The sequence below is a fragment of the Schistocerca americana genome, chromosome 1 (assembly GCF_021461395.2).
Source record: "Schistocerca americana isolate TAMUIC-IGC-003095 chromosome 1, iqSchAmer2.1, whole genome shotgun sequence".
Classification (NCBI taxonomy): domain Eukaryota; kingdom Metazoa; phylum Arthropoda; class Insecta; order Orthoptera; family Acrididae; genus Schistocerca; species Schistocerca americana.
The window spans coordinates 1,080,741,450-1,080,759,938 of NC_060119.1; the positions used below are offsets into that span (position 1 = coordinate 1,080,741,450).

General features: G+C 39.7%; 1 protein-coding gene across 1 annotated transcript in view; it reads left to right on the forward strand.

Annotated features, from left to right (window-relative positions):
• LOC124596476 (UDP-glucosyltransferase 2-like) overlaps positions 1 to 18,489 on the forward strand; it is a 111,899-nt gene that overhangs the window by 50,280 nt on the left and 43,130 nt on the right. Inside the window, exons 4-5 of the mRNA XM_047135623.1 lie at positions 12,019 to 12,241; positions 14,887 to 15,106. Of these exons, the coding sequence (XP_046991579.1) occupies positions 12,019 to 12,241; positions 14,887 to 15,106 (443 nt within the window). The remainder of the gene's footprint in view (positions 1 to 12,018; positions 12,242 to 14,886; positions 15,107 to 18,489) is intronic.

Genomic DNA, 18,489 nt, shown 5'->3' on the forward strand with positions numbered 1-18,489 from the left:
TGGTACAGGTATGAGGTACTTTGCTGGAATGCATAATGTCTCATCATGGACCATTTCTGTTAATGATGCTCTGATGACCTGTTTGTACACTGCGTGGAGGTCAAAGAGGACTGTGGGAAGAGCATCTGTCCCTTTCTCGTTGTGGCATATGAGAGATGTCTTCAGATCTGATGCCATCCTTCCACCAACCCACTACTGGTAAGATGATACTTTGTTATATGATGACACTGAATGCTACAAAAGTTGGACAGTTCTTAGACCAAAATGGATTTGAATTGATGGCCCTCATCTGCAGTGATGTGGAGAGAGCAATCAAATCATGCTATCCAGGTGGTGACAAAGTAGAAATGTCCATGATAGGTGTTGCTTCGCTCATCAAGCACATCTGTCCATCACTCTGAAAATGCATCTCTAGCCACTCACAGGTGGAAGGGGGGCCTACAGTAGGGTGTCCATTTCATTTTCACTGAAAAAGGGAACATTTAAAATAAATTAGAGAAAAACCTGGGACAATGAAGAAAAAAAAAACGGGACATAAATATTGTATAGACTAATTTAATACACATACAAGTTTACCTTTAAAACGTGCACTCAGATGACCCCAAATAACTTCTTGCGATTATTCTGCCACATTATCACCATACTTTTCACTTTTATGTACTTTATCAAGAATTGCATATTCATTTGAAATTGTATCATAAAAGTCAGTACTCGATACACCATTAAAGTGTGTTTTGACAATGAGCAAGGCCCTCACTGTTTCAACTTTCATTCTGGTTTTTTCATCTGACCACAAAGAGTTCACTAATGAAAACACACGTTCCACAGGAGCATTTGACCCAGGAATTGCCAGACAAAACTCCACCAAATGAATCATGTTTTTCATGTTAATGTTTTTACTTTTGAAATTAGCACATATTATAGACCACATTGCACTAACACTTTCTTTGTCTCCTTCTTCACTTTTTATGAAGCTCTGTGCACATGAAAATTCATCAAACAGTTCATCTTCATCAACAGGAAAATTTGGTACAATACTTTTAACAAAAACACAACAGTCCTGAATATCCTTTACTGTAGCTGCTCCTTTTCAGTATTAACCCAGTCAAATGCTTTAAAAGGCATGAGAAATGGTAAACACCATTCTTTAATATACTCAATGCAAGAGTCATAGAAGGTGTCAGCATAAATATGAATTTCACCCTCTTCTTCCAGCTTTCTTAGAGTCTCATGTACAAAGGATGTAGGAAATCTTTAAGATTTTCTACATTGAAATTTGCTCAATTATTTGATTATTTCTTGATAAACTTCCATTATTGTGATTTCTTGTTTCTCAATACATTTAATTATTGTGGAGAAAGGTTTTAGCTGGCTAGCAAGAAAACGTAGAAGAACAATAGACACAAGGTTATCAAAGAATTGTTTAAGGATAACAGGACACTTATCAAGGAAAATGAAATATGATTTCAAAGCAGGAAATATCTCTACAATTCTTTCCGATGCTGGTAGCAGAGATAGCCACCTTGTCTTGCTGTGTCCAAGTACAGTTTTGTATACAGTTTCAGTAAACTTACAGAATTACTTCAGAGATTCAACCCTTACTGTATCTATGTGGAAATGCTGGTAGATTTTGTTTACAATTAATTGGCAGTTGATGGGTATGCAATTTGAGCCAGTTTGTAAGGAATTGTGCACCACATGTGCGGGACAGCCAACACCTACTGTATTATTCACTGTGTTCTGTTGCAGTTTATAGAACAAATTGTTTTTTTCCTTTCCTCTGCTTGCCACCAAAATTGGTGTTAGTGTTGTCTGCAGAAACTACAATCACCTTTCCCTCAAGATCATATTTCTTTAAAACCTCCAATTCTGAAGTAAATCTGAAGTTTCTCCAGCTAAATTAAGCAATTCGAGGACTTTCACTGTGATGCCATTTTCAGGGTGAAAATACCTGATAAGGATAGGGACCAACTTCAAATCCAGATGATTCGATGTATCAATCGTTACAGAAATGAATCGAGCACTTTTCAGTTCATTTAAAACCTGCGGAGCTGCATATGGTGCAATAACATTTGAAATGATTGCATTACATTTTTTGTGTCCACATGTGAATTTAGGATTGAAAAGTTTTTTAACAACTGCTGTAGTACAGTCCATTGACTTAAAGCTATGGTTGTGCATTGCACTGTGGTATGTAAAAGTAGCTTCTTGTGCTGCCAACTGCCTATCCATTTCTGCTACTGATTTTAAGTTTACGTAGTAGTCACTCACGCATTTGTTTGCTCTTTTCGTTTGATCACTCATGCGATGTTTCTAAGTCTTAATGTGATTCACAATGTCAGACCTTACACTATGATCAATAGCAAATTTTGATCTGCACAACGTACATTCTACAGTTTCTCCACTATCAGTGATAAAAGGAAACTTGCTTTTTATATTGCTGTTAAAATTACACTTTCGTTTTGGCATAATGAAACAGTGATTGCACAGTGCAAAACATTAACAGTGAGATGATGAAAGCCACAGAGCAAGTGTTAGTGGTTATCTCTGAACCAAAAGGACGGATTCAGTGGATCGATTTAGAAGAGAAGAATCTTCGTTGTTATTGGTAACCTATAGTGCGTTTAAAATTACTTGCAATTGTTGACAGTTCAGTACATGTTTGGTGTATGCTGAAAGTCATCACACGCTTCCTAGCGTAAATAATTGAGCAGTTAATAGCAAGTTAAACAACCAGTAGTGTAAAATACTCTAGCCAAGTGGAATCATAAAAAAATGGGACATTTGAGCGTCCCCAAAAAAACTTTCGGGACAGCGGGACATTTTGGTAAAAAACCGGACTGTCCCGGGAAAAAACGGGACGAATGGACACCCTAGCCTACAGGACTGATGTGGGCTTGGGCAAGTCTTATTGGAGAGCCTCGAAACTGCCTCATGTCAGTGTTTATGACTCATCCCGTTTTGCATAGCTAGCATTGAATACATGAATGTGACTATGTGAGGACATTTATTTTAAATCAATAACTTGAGTATCAATATAATAGAGGGAAACATTCCACATGGGAAAAATTATATATAAAAACAAAGATGAGGTGACTTACCGAACGAAAGCGCTGGCAAGTCGATAGACACACAAACAAACACAAACATACACACAAAATTCTAGCTTTCGCAACCAACGGTTGCCTCATCAGGAAAGAGGGAAGGAGAGGGAAAGATGAAAGGATGTGGGTTTTAAGGGAGAGGGTAAGGAGTCATTCCAATCCCGGGAGCGGAAAGACTTACCTTAGGGGGAAAAAAGGACAGGTATACACTTGCACACACACACATATCCATCCACACATACAGACACAAGCAGACATATTTAAAGACCAAATATGTCTGCTTGTGTCTGCATGTGTGGATGGATATGTGTGTGTGTGCGAGTGTATACCTGTCCTTTTTTCCCCCTAAGGTAAGTCTTTCCGCTCCAGGGATTGGAATGACTCCTTACCCTCTCCCTTAAAACCCACATCCTTTCATCTTTCCCTCTCCTTCCCTCTTTCCTGATGAGGCAACCGTTGGTTGCGAAAGCTAGAATTTTGTGTGTATGTTTGTGTTTGTATGTGTGTCTATCGACCTGCCAGCGCTTTCGTTCGGTAAGTCACCTCATCTTTGTTTTTATTTATAACTTGAGTATCATGTTTACTCCTGGATGTGACAGATTGTGAACACTGGCAAGAGTAGCTTTGTGGAGTTCTGGGGCAGTGTACAGGCTTGGCTTGTGTCAAGAGATGTTGCACCATAGTGTTAATTTTGTGCCTGGCACCAAGTTTGGGAAAGTCATGGTCCTGTGGAAGGGTAGGCAATAATTCCTTGTAGTTGTTGATCTGCAGTCTTCAGAAGGTAGCATGTTCTTAGCTGTCCATGCTATATATACACCAAACCACAGATGTGTGAGAAGTAGTCAGCTGTAATATTTTCTGCTACCATGTGGCACACCTCCATTGTAAACTGGCTGACAAACTCTGTATGTCTAACCACCTGGTGGAACACCTGTCACTAGTATTCTGGAAAGTGGAACTACCAGTTTTGTGGTCAACTTAAACTGTCACAGTGCAAGTTTCAGATTGTCGGTGGAAATATTAAAGAACTTCTTACACTGCAAGTAGTTCTCTGCCATATGTGATCCACTGCTGTGAACTGGTTGCAGTTTTTTTATTTAATGGTTGCCATTGGTGGTCAATCTGTTGGTGTAGGACTACATCTATTGCTGTTTGGCTGGCGTCTGTGATTACTGCCAGCAGTGCAGATGGCACTGGGTGATTGAGGAGCACTACACTAATAATGTTCAGCAGAAGACTGTAGAAAACTTTTCTGTCTCCAAGGTTGACTCAAGGGATCATCAACCTGTGGTATCATGTTCTGCAAGCATGTCTGTAAGGGACAGTTGCTGGGAAGTGGCAGCAAAAAAAGTTGATTATTCCCAGGAAACACTGTAATTATTGGCAGTCTGTTGGCTTCAGAAGGGTTTGTAGAGCTATTGATTTCTCTCATAATGGATGAATGTTATCTGCCAAAATGATTCATCCCAGTGAGGTCATTTCTGCTTTGCTGATGATGCATTTCTGCTCATTAAATACTATGTCATATTTGTCAACCACTAACATGCTTCTCACATTTGTCATTCATGTAGCCCGACATTTGGTGAGATTGCTAAAATGTCATCAAGGTATGTGATATGTTGCCATGTCTGTGGGACAGTTTTCAGATATAACAGCATAAATAGAATTCAGATGGGCCAAATGATATATTGCTACCATATTCAGTGTGTCATTAAACTTCCACCTCCCTCCCATGTGTTTGGTTGTATGCTTCGTGGCAGTATGTGATGCAGAAAACTTTTGTGTCAGCTAAAGCACCCACAAAATATTGAATGTTTGGCACAGAGAACCTGTTTGGTACGGTCCTGGCATTTAAAATGTGATAATCACCATAGGGGTGCAACAAGCTGTCTTTCTTGCAGATGAGTTGCAAAGGTGAAGACCACAATCTGTCAGAATGCTGGATTATCTCAGCTTGAAGCAATTCTTAAAATTTGGCCTTTGATTCTGGTAGGCACAGTGAGGCAAGTCAGCAGGCATGTTGTGCAACAGATTAGCCAATTGTGGTATTTGATGTCACTATGCTGTGCTGCTATCCAAAAACTGGCCATAGACTTCTTCTGTAGATTTGCACAGGTGTTAGCATTGTCTGTTGTCTGTACCATGCTGCAGGCAGAGCTAGCCTGTCTAGGATTTACTGTGCCTCTGATCACTGTGTTCTATAGTCCTACTTTTGGCACCTAATACAGGCTTGGTGATGCCAGTAACTACAAATGTCCATATAGAGGGGCTGGTGAAGTCAAAGTCAATAACCAGTACCTAATGGCTTATTGTTTACTGCCTCCAGGTACAGATGTTCATCTTGTTTATTGTCAAATGTGCACTGAAGTGGGAAGATGCTGACCTTGGGGCCAGTGTCAGTCAAGGAGGCTATCTATCTGTCTCTCTGATACAACAATTGAAATGCTGTGGGGTGTGCAGGTGGCTGTAATGTTTGTGGAGATTGTGTAGATGTTTTACTGCTACTGTGGACATACTAACCATTGTGTAGCAGTTTGCTTACCGCTGCATGATGATGTCCCACCTGTTGTTTAACTTGCATTTGTCACTAGTGGCACATTTTGTTCAATTGCGATCTGTCGTGCCTAATACAGATTGAGATTGTTGTTCGATTAGGTGCATGATTTTATGCATTTCTATGCTTGTTGACGTCTGTGGTACCAGCAAACATTAGTAGAATTGCTCCCAGGTTGCTGATAACATTGGCATTGCAGTTCTGTAACTGTTTGCTAGGTCCTCTCCAGTGCTACTGTTCTCAAACCTGCCTGATAAGCATTTCAGCTGTGGTGAATGAGCTCTATAGCTCTCCAGAAATGCTCAGCAGGTGGTGCAATGTGATGGTTGCAGTCCAATGTTGTCTCTTTGAGTGAGATCAGCATCCACTGGGCAGAGCTGAACGGCATGCCACCTGCCAATAAAGTCGTGGTCACTGTTTTTGACATGTTCAGTGTTGCATATATTCTACCAGCTAGTTTTGGTAACTCGTTTATAAGTTGATATTCATGTGCCGCCAATGCTACTTGCACTGGTGATGGTAACTGTTGCCAAATTTGCAACAACAAATAGTCGAAAACTGTGATTGTGTTTATCATACCTTGTAGGTGCCACAAAAATTCTGAAGGGACTTTGTCACCCTTTGTTTCTTGATAAAGCACTTGTCTCAGCCTTTGGCCTGGTAGTTTTGGGCAGCAAGCAATTACTTCTGCTTTTAAAATAAGGTAAGATTGATGACTTGCTGGGTTGCACAATAATATGAAACACCAAATGCTTCATCCACTTGTCTAAATTGCTGATCACTGGTATAAATTATTCATGGCCATCTTTAACTTGTTGGTGTGTGAAAACATTTTCTATGATTGTGAACCAAATTTGTGGTTGATCAAGTATTTACAACAGGGACTACAACTGCAAGTATGCCATAGAAGAACCTCTCAGCCGACAGATGGCAGTTCATTGCTCCTGAGTAGTGATGCTACAGTGAAGAGTTTACCAGAACAGTCAACATTTTCAAATTTGGCTTAACATCACTTTCTGGCATAGCAGGAAGATCAAATACATGGTAATGTGTAGTTGACATTATTGTTTCTGTTTGTTGAATGGATACAGGATTGTGCACTGTTTTTGTGTTGGTTCCCAGCACTTCACTGTGTTCACTTCTAGTGTTTCAGGAAAAGAGAGCTCCAAAACTTGAAGTGCATGGTGAATTTATTGAATCTTGGCCCTACACGGCTCTTATGCCAAAGACAGAAAAGGAAAAAAAAAATTGTTGCTTCCTAACATGGAACTGAATCTCCACCCTTTTACAGAGAATGCCAAATGTTGTCTGTTCCACTGTATTGATGAGCAGAGACCAGAACTTTGGTAGAAACCCTTTTTTAAATGTGGTAAATCTACATTCAGTTTGAATGTGAATCTGTATTATTTACATGTTTATGACTGAAACACCAGCTGTAGGTTGCCTTTTTCTTTATTTAAATACCTAACTGCTAAAATAAAAGCCTTTTGTTGCCTCTTTGATTATTATTTATTCCTTTACTGGTTCAACTCATGTAAAGCTTTTTGTGGTGCCAGAATCTGTTTCTCGAAAATATAGAATCCAACATTATGACAGTTTTCAGAGAAGTATACAAATGAGTCATTGCCCAATGCATCAAGTTTATGAAACTGTTACTTAAGTGAATGTTACAATGAAGTACCGGTAATGAAAATATTTAAAAATGAAGTAAAAAATAAAAGAATCAGTATTTCAGTCAACAAGTCAACTGATCCTATGGATCTTTTTGCTGCCAGTATAATTGTTAGACCATTAGATGCTTTAGAAGGTGAATTAAAAGAGCTTGCAACAGAGCATCTGGAAAAAGTTAATGATTCAACTATCACACTGTTATTTAGCAATTATTTACAGTTATGATGGCATGAAGAAACTGAATACCTATGACAGTGTATTCATGTCAACTCATCTCAGATGCTGTGTTATACATGAAAAAGGACTTTTTCAAAATGTGCTTCATGTGGCCTTTGTAGGATGTGGTTTTCACATAGTGTCAGGAGCTTGTTTCTGGATGTCGACAAATTGATATCCAGTATTAAGAAGATCATTGTGAAAGCCCTGTCGAGGAGTCAGACATTTAAGTACATTGCGCCAGACATATCTCTGCCCTCTCAGTTCATCGTAATGAGATGGGAGAAGCAGTTTTTAGCAGCAGTTTACTATGCTACAAATTTCCCCAGTACAACTAAGTTGGTCATGGCTCTGGAGGATGAAGCATCTTCAGTTGTAACAGCATAGAAACTTCTCATATCTTTGGAAGTGAGAAATGACTTTACTTCCATCATGGCAGAGTCCAGTGTCCTGGTACAAGTGATCTGCCAGCTTCCAGAAACAGGGCAACCTTTGACAAAGTCAGTGAAAACTGTGGATGATGCAGTTCAAAGATTGCGATGTGCCAGCAAAATGTGGTTTGTTGGAATTCCAGTGTGGAGAGTTTGAGGAATGAAGCAGGTTGCTAGCAAGTGAGGTTAATGTGAACTGTATTGTAGACAACAGAGAGTTCATGTGCACACAGTACAACTGTTCATAACAAACTTTGGCTGACTAGAGTCACAGACATGTCCCTCCCTGTTGGCTTGGATAATTAATATCACTGCCAAAGAGTTTTATTTGAGTGATATTTTGCATCAATGATGGTGAGGGCCCCACAGACACTCCCTCAACCCCGCTATGCAATGTGTAGCACTGATGGCAGGAGGCCACAAAGGTTTCAGCTTCTCACATGTTATTCATACTACTTCGAATGACCAGCAGTCCTGTGGCTGGCTCCAAGGCTGGCTCCAAGGCAGGACATGACTGGACCATTCCTTGACAAAGAAGCACAGTGATGGCATCCTCTCTTTAGTGCAAATGAACTGTGTAAGGTTGGGGGGAGGACTTTGTATATGGCTGCAATGACACTGCTGGCCAGTATCAAAAATCTTGAATTTCATCAGTGGGAGTGTTGCTTGTGGCAGAGATGGATGAGGTGGTGCATTGCCATCTGTTTCTTTTTGCTTGTTGTCTTCTGCACAAGTGGTACTTGTGTCATCTATGGTGGGTTTATCTTCCAAAGTCTAGGTTTGAGGCAATGCACAGAGACAGTGGGCCTGGTGTGGTGTTAATTTTTTGCACTGTAACATGTATAATCGCTCACATCATGTGGATGACACAGGAGGCACAAATAATGGGTGCACGCATGCTGTTAGGAAAGTTCACCTTACTGAACTGCATTTTTGGTGAGCTGTGCAGTGCAGTATGCAGCAACTGTCTGTATGTGCAGGCCATCAACATAGTGGCAAGTGCTATTTTGTTTGCTCCAGGAATTTCCAGATTGTGATTCTGTATCCACTGTAACTGATTGAGATGAGATTTCATAACATCCAGTTCTCTCACTAAGGTATGTGCCTGAGCTTCCAATTCTAAATTCTCATTGTGTAACCTGAGCCTCTCCTTTTTTTCTCCTTCATAACTCTTTGTTATGCTTGTAGTTCAGACTCCAAATCATGACAGTCATTACATAGTTGTAGGCACGTGTTATATGTCAGGTTTGAAGGGGGTTGTAAAGGAATAATCCTGTCTGAAGTTGTATGTGAATGTGCTGGTGGACTGCCATTGTTACTGGGTACTGACTCTCCACTGCTGGAGTTTGCCTGAAGATGCTTAATGTTAGGTCAGGGGAGAGGTGAAATCAATGGATAAAATCTGCATCCAAGATTGGTTCACAAACATCTGTTACCATCAGCTGCAATGGGAAATTCTCTCTAAGGTGCACAGTGTGCCTGATGGTAACAACAAACCTGATGTGAGTGTTATTTGCAATGTGCATTTGGACGAGAGATGTCATATGTTCCATTTGTGGTTGGATATAGTGATCTGAATTGCCTGTGGCAGAACACATAGCATTTGGGTGTTTGCACATTGTGGATCAGTTGCATGCACAATCACCGAAACACGAGTAAAACCAACATAGCTGTGATTGCACCCTCTCGATGCTGTGAGGTATATTTTTGTCAACTGTGGGTATGGCAGTCACAGCCAGCTCGACGCCACCACTCTCTAGTAGTCACTTGTGATGTCACTCTCATGAGTGTACACAAATGGTGGGGTCTTAGCATCTCCTCATGATTGTAGCCAACATCATGCAGTAGGAATGTGCTTGAAATGTTTATTATTGTATGTATTATCCAACTATTGCCATTACTGTGAGGCTGCAAAAGCCTGTCCAGAAATAATTTGTTTTTTGTTGGATTATATTTGTGCAAAATTATTTGCATCTGAAGCTGAGGTGTTAATTTAATTAGCCAGAGCATACAGAGCATTCTGTCTTGCATGAAAGTCAGATTAACTGATTCACAGAGTTGTCTCATAAATTACTTGTCCTAGGTATTACTCTGGTGTCTCCATGAGTTGGAGCAGTGCTGCCTAAGCAGTGTCAGACTTGCCTTTGGCCAGGTGTGCTTCTATGACATCATTAGTAATGTGGGCGTGATCCCCTGTGTTGCTTAGTAGCGCCATAAATTTGGCGGTATCATTGATGGATTCTGTAACTGTACAGTGTGAATTTCATGGTCATGAACTATTTTGCCAGGTGTTCCATTTTAAAGGTTGGTAATTTACACTGGAAACTCAAATGTACATGTTCTCTGCAGAAGTCCTATTAGGGACATGCCAAAACATTTGTTCTGAGGTCTATGGTGAAAAAGATTCCATAGACCATGTATGTACAGTGCAGGTGCAAAATGAAGACTCTTCTTGCATTGGATTGTGAATGGATGCATCTGGTTCATTCCCATTGTAGATGGACAAGTGAAGCCACATAATGTGTTGTCATACTGAGTTGAATTAGTTGCCCAAATACTTTGTTGATGATGTGAGGCAACATTTGCCTCATCACCAAAGTCACTGAGGACATTGAAATGTGTTCCACATAGTGTACAGAGTCACCATTTTTGTATTGATGGTAAGACACAGTAGAACATTACTTTCAAGTTTCAAAACAACTGTAGGCTGATAATGGTGGAAGACAACATTATGTGAGTCATTTTTACAGTCACAATTCTCTTTGAATTGTTTGAAATGATGGCAATTGTGGAAGGTTCCTCTGTCAAAGCTAACACTACATCACAAGGTACACTTGTTGTGTCAAAATAGAAGTTGTTGTTCATAGTAGGGTCATCACTCAATTCATTATTTGTAGCAAACTCCGGTTAACTAGAGTCACAAAGATTTTATTCCCTGTGGGCAGAAGTGACTAATATCTCTGTCAAAGAGTTTTATTTGTGTGATATTTCACATCAGTGGTGGCAAGGTCACAACGGATTCATTAGTTAGAGAAAAGTGTAAAATGGTGTTTTTGAAAAATCCTGATCTTGACAGATTTCAAATATTCTACAAGGTGACAATTCAGTTGCAGTGGAAATGGACCCTACAATGGTTCAGTGTTTTAGATTTGTTCCAGTTACCTATATAGATGTTGAGGGCTCATTTTCTCATATTAAAAATGTGCTTTTTGACAGGAGACTCTGCAAGACTCCAGAAAATTAAAAAAGAATTTGACTGTCAAGTGCAACCAATAAGCTGGTAAAGCACTGTAGTGAATAGGCTTTCAAGAAACATTTTCCTTTTTCCATCAAGTACAATTAGCATTTTGTTTACAATCTTTAAGTTGCTTTAAAAATATAATGCACACAATGTTAACATAAATATGCTGATTGCATGGCTGAGTAGTGCAATTTATTAAACAAATAGAAATAATGTGAGGTTTTTCAACATTGCCTCATATTGCCTATTTTAGCTATTTATAATGCATTTTTGCCTGTCTATTTCAATGATTTATAATGCCTACATATTTGGTCTCTATTGACAATCAACAGAAGCTTCCCTTTAAGCTGTTTCTACAATGTACCTATAGCTAATAGCAGTGTATTTTGTTTGGAGAAAACTTTATTTTATTTTATTGAAGTACAGGCACAATATATACAGGATGATATTGTGTAAGATTTCAAGTAATAATCTCTCTTCCTCTTGTTCTCAATGTAATCCAGGAAAATGGCATAGGACAATTCAGTCATGTCAATGCTGTGCTGGACTTTGACTCTGGCTGCAGTTTTCCACTGCCACTTTTTGTGCTGTCAAGTGTACATTTGAATGGATATGTGATTATCTTTGCTTATTGCACCATGTGTGTTTTCTTAACTTCATGAAGCATAGATTAGTTGTCATAACAGTAATTATGATACTTTAGTTGCCAGGACCATTAAGTGTTATATCAAAATAGACAATATTTAGAATTTGTCTGTCAGTAATAAAGTTTTTAGCAAGGTTCACTTTTTAATATTGCAGGAACTTAAAACAGTTATGGATAATTCCGAAGAAGGAGTTATATTCTTCAGTTTCGGGTCAAATGTTCAACCTTCTGAAATGCCAAATGACAAATTCAATGTTTTTATCAAAGTTTTCTCAAAACTGAAGCAAACAGTATTATGGAAATGGGATCAAGATGATATGATTGGGAAGCCAAGTAATGTACATCTTGGGAAATGGTTTCCCCAAAATGATATTTTGGGTAATATACTTCACTTAAAAATCACATATGTATAATAATTTTTATGTTAATTTAAGCATCACAAAGAGACATCAAAAAAAGTTTTTCATCACCTCAGTTCCAAGAGTTCTGGAACCTGTACAGAAAATTGGAATATATTTCAACATAAACATCATTTCCACCCTTTTTATTGCTCATGAAAATCACAAATTGCATGTTGTACCACCATACAGTGAGACCTTCAGAGGTGGTGGTCCAGATTGCTGTACACACCACTACTTCTAATACCCAGTAGCATGTCCTCTTGTACTGATGCATGCCTGCATTCCTTGTGGCATTTTATCCACAAGTTTATCAAGGCACTGTTGGTCCAGATTGTCCCACTCCTCAACGGCGATTCGGCATAGATCCCTTAGAGTGGTTGGTGGGTCACATTGTCCATAAACAGCCCTTTTCAATTTATCCCAGGCACGTTACTTCCAACTTGGCCTCACCATTCTTTCCCATATTCCTTCCTCAGAGAACCAGGATTTCTGCATAAGGAAACAAATCCTGACCATATCATCTTACCTGCAGACAAAGGTTCCACCACTGTTGCTATGAATCACAGTGACAAACTGGCAGAAGGCCTCTGCGAATTATCCAAGTCCTCCACTTATGAACTCTGCCAGAGTGATCACATCCCAGAAGCCTAACATATCCTCTGCTTAAAGCTGAAGGCCCTTCCCACAACCTCACCCCTAAATTCATTTCCCTTCTTCACCCTATGAAACTCTGTACATCTACCTTCTACATATTCAACAAAATCCACAAACCAACAATCCTGAATGCTCCATTGTTGCTGGTTATTGTGACCCCACTGGAAGAATTTCAACCCTCACTGAACAGCACCTCCAACAAATTGCTCATAATGTAGCCTCTCAGATCAGAGATACCAACCACTTGCTTTGCCAGCTCTCTACAATCCCCACTCATTTACGTCCTGGATCCCCACTTTTCACTGTTGACATGACTTCCCTATGCACCAACATCCCTTGTGCCTATGTTCTTACTGCTATTGAACACTACCTTTTCCAACATCCATCAGACTTGAAACCCACTACCTCACACCTCATACACCTAACTCACATCTACTGCTCCTCTGTGGGGAAGGTATACAAACAAATCTGTGGCACAGCCATGGACACCTGCATGGCACCCTCACACGCCAACCTGTTTATGGGCCATCTAGAGGAGACTTCCCTAGCCTCACAAAATGACAAACCCCTTGTCTGGTTCAGGTTCATTGATGATATCATCACAATCAGGAGTCATGGCCAAGATACCCTATCCTCATTCCTCCACAATCTCAGCACCTTCACTTGGTCCTCCTTAACCCAGAATGTCACCTTCCTGGGCGACCATGTCTTCCTCTCTGATGGCTCCATCCACACCTCTGCCCATATTACACCCACCAACCATCCACCAACAGTACCTATATATCAATAGCTGTCATCCTTCACACACCAAAAGGTCCCTCCTATACAGCCTGGCCACCAGGGACAGAGTATCTGCAGTATGTTGAGGGTCTCACCAAGGCCTTCACATACAGGCACTATCTCCCACTCTCAGTCCTCAAATAGATCTCCCATGCCATTTTGCCCCACACCCCCAAACGCCCCACCGCCCCCAAGAATCAGCTACAAAAGAGTGCCCCTTCGTCACTCAGTACCATCCTGGACTTATCAACTGAACCACATCTTTCTTCAGGGCTTTGGTTACCTACCTTCATGCCCTGAAATGAGGGATTTCCTACCCAAGATCCTTCCCATACCTCCTAAATTGGAAAACCCAGGTACAAGACCTGTCCATCCAATCACCCAGCACTTCCCATTCCATTCCTGTCACAGGCTTATCCTATCCAATCAGACGCCAGGCCACCTGTAAAGTGGCTATGTCATATGCTTGATTTCAATGGCTGCTTGACTACCTGAGCCATCTGGATCCTCTGCTCCGCCATCAGCGTGTCAGAACTGTGCAGATGTGAGTCATCCTTATAGTACATTCTCTACTCCCAGCATCATCTCAGCCTCAAACTACGGTAACTTACTGTCCTAACAACCTCAAACCAACAGCTTCCACCCATTCTGCCCTATCACCTCCCCCTATACTTGTCCCATTCCCCTCTTTGTGTGCCACATTCTGCCAATACATCCACTTGTCTTTCTCCTTTTTTGCTCCTCCTCTTTTTCTACCCTTTTACCCCCCCCCCCCCCCCACTCTCCTCATATCCGGGACCCATAGCCTCCCAACGCTGCACCTGTTGGTACTCTAGTCCCTGCACGCTCCTCCTACCCATACCCTGCTACTCCTTCCCCTTCTATGTCCTCTCCAGATGGCTGCTTCCATTCTGTATGAAAATTACTTTCTGGTCCCAGCTGCAGAAGATGGCGGTCATGTGTATGTAAGGCGTGCCTTGTTGTGTGAGTGAATGGGTGTGTGTTTTCTTTTCTAATGAAGGTTTTGGCCGAAAGCTGATGTGTAAGTGTCTTTTCATTGTGCCTGTCTGCAACTCAATGTGACATCTTTATGGTGAGTAGCCATCTGTCTTTTACTTATATTGTTGATATTGCAGCTGAGGTTTCCATTATTTGATTTAGCCAATAATGTTACTTTGTTTTTTACAGGACATAAGAAAGTTGTGTTGTTTATATCACATGGTGGTATACATAGCCTTCAAGAAGCTGTCTACCATGGAGTTCCAGTTTTAGGAATACCAATACTTGGAGATCAAAATGTGAATTTAATTCGAGCTGAGGCTAAAGGATATGCAGTTAAATTACTGTTCCACAACATTACAGAAGAGTCTTTACTATGGGCAATCAGCGAAGTCTTAACACAACAAAAGTAAGTTAGTTTATTCACTTTTATTAGCATGTTGACTATTGCTGCTCTATTCAGTGATAAAACACTGCAGTCATTAGGTTATTTCCAGAGGGAAATAAATATTCCTCTGGAGTGACAGAAAATTATTTAGTGCCTCAAAAAATTCTGACAACGTTTGTTCTCCTCGGAGCCTCCACGAATGGATACATCATAATGTTATGTATAAATCCAGAACTCATCTGAAAAGACAATGCGGTGCCATTCCTATGTCCAGTGTTGTTTGGCGCACCACTATCAGCTTGCCCCTCTCTGCTGCAATGTCGAAGGAAACTGCACGAATGGCCACCATACTGATGGATCATGGTGCTTCTGAGATCAGTGCACTGTCCTTGCCTCAACCATGTCATTTTCTTAGGTGATGATATACGACATGTTTGTAAGATCCCGCATGGCAGAGTAAACAGTACGTATGTCTTTTAGGACACTACATGGTTGGGGCCATTGAGATCCTGCATGGCGTTGAATGTAGTTCTCATGAACTCACCTATTTGATATTCTCATGATAGTGTTGGATCCTGATCGATATGAGTAGCAACACAGCAGAATGATCAATAACTGTCTCGACAGACCATGATCGTTGCACTGTTGAATTCTAACACGTGATGGTAGACAGTTCTCCTTCTTACATGAGGGATAATATAATATTCACTCAAACAACATTCAAATACAAGTTCTGAATGAGAGACCCGCTATGTGATCCCTTCATATAAAAGGCAATAACCCAACTTACTGACTTACTCACTGACTCATCATCGCCCAGCCCAAACCACTAAGGATAGAAGGCTGAACTTTGCAGAGGATGTTGATCTTATACTGTAGACCTCGTTTAAGAAGGTATTTTTCGATGTTTCGTCCTCAAGGTGGTGAAATAGGGGATGAAATTCTTTTTTTTAAATATACCTCTATTAAGGCAATCTTGAAGACAGAACTACGAAAATTGGTATTTGGTCTCTCCATCAGAAATTTAAAAAAAAAGATATCAGTGTTTTTGGAAATTCAGTGACTAAGGGGGTAGAATATTGAGCGAAATGTTTTAAAATAAATCACTATTAAAGAACTATTAAAGCATTTTTAAAGCTACATCTATCAAAATTGGTATTTCACTTTTAGATTAGAAATAAGAAATACCTCTTTCAGTGCTTTTGAAGATTTAAGCCTCTAAGGAAGTAAAATAGGATACGAAAAGTTTTATGTAATTATTTCATTATGAAAGCATTTTCAAAGCTAGATCTATGAAAATTAGTATTTGACTTCTCTGTAAGGAATGAAGAAATACGTGTTTCATTGTTTTTGGAAATTCAACCCCTATTGGGATGAAATAAGGGAAAGCTTTTATGGAAATATTTTATTTTGCTAGCATTTTTGAAGCTAAATCTCTGAAAATTTGTATTTAGCGTTTGTGTCAAAAATAAAAGATATGTGTTTCACTGTTTTTGGAAATTCAACCCTAGTGGTTTAAAACTTTTATGAAAGTTTTTCATGGTAAAACCATTTTTAAAGTTAAAGTTTTGAAAATTGTTATGAATGAAAGTATTACATTGTAAAAGCGTTTTTAAAGCTAAAGTTTTGAATATTGGTTGGAGTGAAAAAATATGTCTTTCACTGTTTTGGGAAGTTCAATGAATAAGGAGTAGAAATAGGGCATGACTGATTCACTGAGTCGTCATCGCCTAGCCCAAACTGCTAAGATAGATACTTGGAATTTGGAGAGGGTGTGGACCTTGCACTTTTAGACATCGTTTAACAAGGAACTGTTCGAAATTCCCCTCCTAAAGGGGGAAGTAGAGGATGAAAAGCTTTTTGAAAATATGTCATTATTAAGGAAATTTTGAAAGTAGAAGTACGAAAATTGGTATCCGGTTTCTCAGTGAGAAATAGAAAAATATGTGTTTTAGCATTTTTGGAAATTCAATATTAAGGACGTAAAGCACTGGGTGAAAGTTTTCTAATAAATCATTATTAAAGAACTCCTAAAGCACTTCTAAAGCTACATCTATGAAACTCGTATTTATCTTCTCAGTTAGAAATTTAAAAAGAAAATTGTGTTTCACTGTTTTTGGAAATTAAGTCCCCTAACGAAGTAAAATAGGAGATGAAAAGTTGTTTGAAATTATTTCATTATTAAAGGATTTTCAAAGCTAAATCGAAAAAATTGTATTTCGCTTCTCGGTTAAGGCCAATTCACACTCTTATCACGTCTATTCATGTCACGTCCTGTCAAAACATTCCGAAATCCATTTCAAATGGCGGCATCTATGCTAGCCATCACATCACATCACGGCACCATCCAGGTTTCTATGGAAGAAAATTCTGATGGCTGACGTCATCCGTTCGTTGTTTATCACGTGACCCTGCAGCTCATTTCCACCCAATACACGGCCATGTGCACATCTCGATATCTCATTACGTCGTGGTTTTCATGGTTGATATCTGTTGTTTGTTGGTCAGTTTGTTATAAATTGTTTTTTTCGTTATTTATTTTGTTAAAAATTATAATTTTATAATAAATGACAAAAGATTAATGGAAGCAATGAGGCTGAATTGTTGTGCTGGCCTCACGAAAAGTGTTGAGAGAAAGATCAACAGCCTCCTGAAGGAAAGTGGTTTGTCGCAGGACACTATCAAAGGCCTTAACACCTATAGTGCTATTCTCCCTACGTTATATGGCCTTCTGAAGGTACACAAGGAAGGGGTTCCTTTCCATCTTACAGTGAGCAATATTGGCTCTCCAACATATCGTGTAGCCAAACATCTTGCTTCTCTGTTAAGTTTACAAGTTGGTCAGTGTGGACATCAATTAGGAACTCAGCTGATTTCTTACGTCGTTTGGAGGGAATGCGGTTGAATGACTGATATTTTAGTAAGTTTTGATGTGGTCTCTCTCTTCACTCGTGTTCCTCTGATACGTTGCGGTTAATTGAGGTTAGGTTTAGTGTTGAAGTAACTAATCTCTTTTGACATGTGTTGACATCCAGTTACTTTCTATTCAGTGACCGGTATTACGAACAAATAGATGGATTGCGATGGGTAGTCCGTTGTCACCTGTGTTGCAAATCTGTTTATGGAAGACTTTGAGGAACGTCCATTAGAGTCGGTGCCTTTGAAACTCGCCTGTTTCTTCAGATATTTTGATGATACTTTCGTTGTTGGGCTTCATGGTAGGGAGAATTTGAATGCCTGTTTAGAACATCTGAACTCGATCCACCAGAACATTCGTTTTACAATGGAGGTGGAAAAGGATGGTTGCTTTCTCTTTCTTGACGTTTTGGTTAGGAGGAAGGCTGATGGATCATTGGGACATGGAGTTTACCGGAAACGCACTCACACAGACTTTTACTAAGAGG